Source organism: Cajanus cajan, chromosome 8, assembly GCF_000230855.2.
Source record: "Cajanus cajan strain Asha chromosome 8, NIPB_CcT2T_4, whole genome shotgun sequence".
NCBI lineage: Eukaryota > Viridiplantae > Streptophyta > Magnoliopsida > Fabales > Fabaceae > Cajanus > Cajanus cajan.
The window spans coordinates 52,940,277-52,945,814 of record NC_138524.1 but is presented as its reverse complement, the minus strand read 5'-3'; the positions used below and the strand labels follow the sequence as shown (position 1 = coordinate 52,945,814).

Here is a 5,538-nt window from a genome sequence, read left to right as displayed (position 1 = left end):
CCTGTTCTAGCTACTAAATCAGCCAAAATTTTTATTTTATTTTATTTTATTTTTATAAGTTACAATACTCCTAAACAACAGAAATTTTCGTCCCCGAAAATAGGGTTACCTGAAAAGAGAAATGGATATTGTTCCTTGAATTGACTCTCTACTTCCCAGGTTGCCTCACCAGTAGCTGCATCCCAAAGAATCTTCACCAAGCTAATGGACTTGCCACGAAGCTCCTTCAACTTGTGATCAATCACAGCTACCGGTCTCTTCTCATAAGTTAAGTTCTCTCTAACTTGTACCTCATCCATCTCTATCACGTGACTCGGGTCTCTGATGTACTTTCTCAACTGTGAAACATGAAACACATCATGCAGGTTGGACAGAACAGGAGGTAACGCCAACTGATAAGCTACCAGACCTATATGACGAAGGATCTGATAAGGACCAATGAATTTCGGTGTAAGTTTCTTGGCCCTTATAGCCCTTCCCACTCCAGTAGTGGGTGTCACCTTGAGAAACACGTGCTCTCCCTCCTCAAAGTCTAGAGGTCTCCTCCTCTTATCAACATAAGACTTTTGTCGACTCTGAGTAGCTCTCAACCTCTCCTGAATCTGTCTCACCATCTCAGTAGTCTGAAGAACTAACTCTGGACCAACCATTACTAACTCACCCTCCTAATACCAACATAATGGAGTCCTACACCTCCTGCCATATAAAGCCTCAAAAGGTGCCATGCCAATACTCACATGATAACTGTTATTGTAGGTAAACTCTACCAATGGCAACACCTCCTCCCAGCTACCCAGATGATCCAACACACAAGCTCTCAGAAGATCCTCCAGTGACTGAATTGTCCTCTCCGACTGACCATCTGTCTGTGGATGATAGGCGGAACTCAACCTCAACCTCGTCCCCAACGCCTGATGTAAAGTCTGCCAAAACCTTGAAGTAAACCTTGGATCTCTGTCAGAAATAATACTGGAAGGCACTCCATGCAACCGTACTATCTCTCGGATATACAACTGTGCAAGTCTCTCCAAGGACCACCTCTTGTTGACAAGAAGAAAGTGCGCACACTTTGTCAACCTATCAACAATCACCCAGATAGAGTCACTGTTCCTAGCTGTCCTAGGCAATCCAACCACAAAGTCCATAGTGACACTATCTCACTTCCACTCAGGAATCTCCATCAACTATAAAACCCCTCCGGGCCTCTAATGCTCAATCTTCGCCTTCTGACAAGTCAGACAAGCGGCTACAAACTTTGCTATCTCCTTCTTCATACCAGGCCACCAGAAACTTTTCTTGATGTCTTGATACATCTTAGTCATACCAGGATGTATGCTAAGACGACTCATGTGTCCCTCCTCTAGAACAGCTCTCCTCAACTCTGAATCACAAGGCAGACAAATCCGACCTCTGAATCTCAAAATCCCATCAGTACCAAGCTCAAAACCAGCTGCCCTCTCATTACCAAGCAATCCTAAAATCCTCAACAAATCTGGGTCCTGTAACTATTTAGTTCCCACCTGTTTCAAGAACTCATTAGTTATGGTGATCATACCACAACTAATGTGATCCTGAAGAACCTCCACCTCTAATCTCAAATCTCTGAACTGCTCAATCAGCTCCAACTACTTAATCATCATAGTCAACATGTGAAGGGATTTCCTACTCAATGCATCTGCTACCACATTTGCCTTTCTAGGATGATACATCAACTGAAAATTGAAGTCCTTTATGAATTCCATCCACCTCCTCTGTCTCATATTCAGCTCCTTCTGATCAAACAAATATTTCAAACTCTTGTGGTCACTGAATACACTGAATCTCGCACCATACAGATAGTGTCTCCACGACTTCAAGGAAAAAACCACAGCTGCAAGCTCTAAATCACGAGTAGGATAATTCCTTTCATGGTTCTTAAGTTGCCTCGAAGTGTATGCGACTACTCTCCCTCCCTGCATCAATACACAACCTAACCCCTGGTGAGAAGCATCACAGAACACATCAAAATGCTCATCAGTGTCAGGTAACACCAAAACTGGAGAAGTAGTCAACCGTCTCTTTAACTCTTGAAAACTCTGCTCACAAGCGTCCGTCCAAACAAAAGGCTGATCTTTTCGAGTCAGTTGAGTCAAAGGCATTACTATTCGAGAAAAACCCTCAATGAATCTCCGAGAGTAACCCGCCAACCCAACAAAACTCCTAATCTCTGTAGCAGTCCTTGGACGCTCCCACTGAATCACAGCCTCCACCTTGGTTGGGTCCACTGCAATCTCCTCTGCTGATATCACATGTCCCAAAAATTTCACCTTAGACAACCAAAACTCACACTTGGACAGTTTGGCATACAACTGTTTCTCCCACAACACCTCCAAAACTGACCTCAAATGCTCACGATGATCCTCCAATGATTTAGAATATACCAAAATATCATCAATGAAGACCACCACAAATCTGTTTAAGAACGGTCTGAAAATCCTGTTCATGTAATCCATGAACACTGCTGGAGCATTAGTGACACCAAAAGGCATCACCACATACTCATAGTGACCATACCTAGTCCTGAAAGCGGTCTTTGGTATGTCACTCTCCTTCACCCTGATCTGGTGGTATTCGGATCTCAAATCAATCTATGAAAATACTGAAGCTCCCCTCAGCTGATCCATCAAATCAACAATCCTCGGAAGTGGATATTTATTCTTTTTATCGTTAATTTATTCAGCTGCCGATAATCAACACACAAACGAGCCCCACCATCCTTCTTTTTCACTAACAGTACCGGAGCACCCCAAGGAGAAACACTGGGCCTCACCATTTGTTTCTCCAACAAATCCTTTATCTGTTTCTTCAGCTCTACCAACTCAGCTAGAGCCATCCTATAAGGAGCCACTGATACCGGTCCTGCACCAGGTACTAGATCAATGCTAAACTCAACATCACGCATAGGTGGCAATCCCGACACATCATCTGGAAACACCTCAGGAAATTCACTGACAATCTCAATTCCAGTGATAGCTCTCTCTATCTCAACACTCAAAGCTGCAAACAACATGAAGCACTCAGCTCCATCTCTCATCAACTGCTCAGCCTGACCCGCTGATACTAACACCTCATCCTCTAACTGAGGAAATACTAACTCTCTCCGAGCACAATCTATAAGGATGTGATGGCCAGATAACCAATCCATCCCTAAGATTATGTCGATATCCACCATAGCCAATACAATCAGGTTCACTCGGAACCTCCTACCAAACATCTCTATCGGGCATCCCACACACACCTCCGACGTAACTACAGAAACTGAAGTCGGAGTAGACACAGACAAATCAACATGCAATGCAAACACTGATAAACCCAATCTCTCCACACAATCAATAGATATAAATGAATGTGTAGCACCAGAATCAAACAAGATAGAAACCTCTGTACCTGCAGCTCTACTCTTCCCCTTCACCAAGTCTGTTGAGGTGGAAGCCTCTGCTCCTGTCAAAGCAAAAACTTGCCCTGCTGCTCTAGGTCGCTCCACCCTCTGAGAATCTACAGACTGACTTGCCCCAACTGGGCAATCCTTGGCCAGATGGCCAAACTTACTGCATCTAAAACACCTGGGCTGTGTAGAAGGGCAGTCTCTGACAATATGTGGTCCACCACACCGATAACATCTAATAGCCTGAACTCCACCCTGAGGAGTAGCAGGACGAGGTCCCCTACTAACAACTCCTCTCTAAGACTATACAGGTCTATCATAGGGTCCCCTCTGCTAGCCTCCCCTCCTCGACCCAGATGATCCCTCCTGAACTCTAGCAGCCTTACCACTACTACCACCACCCTCCAATCTCTCAACAGTCTTTGCCTTCTCAACCAAGGCAGGAAACTCCACTATGGACATAGGGACTATGATCCTCTTCAGCTCATGCCTCAACCCCTCTACAAACTTTCTACATCTCCAAGCCTCAGATATGCCCTGAGAGTAGAAACGAACTAGATGCTCAAACCTCATAGCATACTCAGAAACAGACAAGCTCCCCTGATGTAGTCTCATAAACTCTGCCTCCTTAGCGTATCTAACGCTGTCTGGAAAGTGTTTCTCCAAAAAGACCCTCCTAAAACAATCCCAATCAACAAGTACACCCCTGCTCTCTAACATCTCTCTGGTGCCTCTCCACCAGTACTCAGCCTCGCCCACTAGCATGTAAACTACATAAGCCAACTTTCTCTCATCAGAAGATCCCAAAACACTGAAGATCTTCTCCATCTCCCTCAACCACTGATCTGCCACATTAGGATCTGAATCCCCTCCTGAGTGACCACCGGTCTAGCTGCCTCAGTCGCAGCTCTACCTGCCTCCATCTGAGCAAAGTGAGCACTCTGCTGCTGCATCACCATGGCTATCATCTCCATGGCCCTAACAATCTGATCATACTGGGGTCTTGCCATACTACAAGAATTCAAACATCCTATTAGTAACATAATATCTCCACAAATCACCAAAGGCTAGCACATATCAGAGATATGACGCAACAGAAACCTAGAAGGATCACTCCCCACAGAGTATCCTAAAAGACTCGACCGACTCTGATACCATAAAACTGTAACGACCTGCCATGGTCTCTACACTTAATGGAATCGAACTTAAATTTTGTAAGCTAAGATAAATAATAAAATTGGATAACTCATAAATACAAAACATGAACAAATATATATATATATATAAACAATAAAGTTTTTAAGTATTAGTATTTATACCGTTATCCAAAACTAATATCTCCTAATGCCGGTCAAGCACAAAAATTGTTACCCAAGGTGGTAACTCTGACACTAGGTACCAAAAATCGACTTCTAGCAGCAAACTCAGGGAACAACTCCAACCTAGTCCTGATCTGCTCCCATACACCGTATGATCATCGCAGTTCCACCACATGGAAATAGAATGGTAAGCTAGAATTCGATAAACAATCATACATGTATAGGAAACACTATACTACTCATTCATACAATCATTATCACAAATGACCATACTATTCAACATAAAAACACCACTCATTCATACAACTTAGAAGCAACTTTAATACAACAACAACAATATAAAACCTAATATTTAAATACGTTGTCACGCATATACAACGGGGAGATCTCCAACAACTGAATTTGAGTAGTCTAGGTGGCATAAACCCTACCGAATCCAGCGTTTGACCTATCTCAACCAGGTCAGGTATAGAACAGCTTTAGGAACTTCAAAGAGAACCAGGTATAGACAACAATAGTTGATTTCTCAGGTGTGCAACTTAGACTCGGAGGTCCAGTACTACTGTCAGGACAGAAGGGTTTGGGTATGAGCCTACCACGGCCTTGGCTAGCTTCACCAATCCACATGTGGAATTAGCCTACCCACTGTCCTCCAAGTACCATGCACCCTCCAGTATCTAGTTAAAGACTACATCCCTAACTAGATACCTTACTCAAATTGGTCATTCAACCATGACATGGATTGACTATTTCCATGTCGCCACACAATACTAAGGGATTCAACTTTAAAACAAC

At 43.6% G+C, this 5,538-nt stretch overlaps 1 protein-coding gene across 1 annotated transcript; it reads right to left on the bottom strand.

The window, feature by feature from the left end:
* Window positions 1-1,205: 1,205 nt before the first annotated feature.
* On the bottom strand, window positions 1,206-4,252 carry LOC145950539 (uncharacterized). The gene is made up of 5 exons (XM_083061633.1): window positions 3,993-4,252; window positions 3,247-3,626; window positions 2,894-3,036; window positions 2,241-2,399; window positions 1,206-1,505 (listed from the first exon to the last, which is right to left on the bottom strand). The coding sequence occupies exons 1-5, from the start codon at window positions 4,250-4,252 to the stop codon at window positions 1,206-1,208; spliced, it is 1,242 nt and encodes a 413-aa protein (XP_082917759.1).
* Window positions 4,253-5,538: the final 1,286 nt, after the last annotated feature.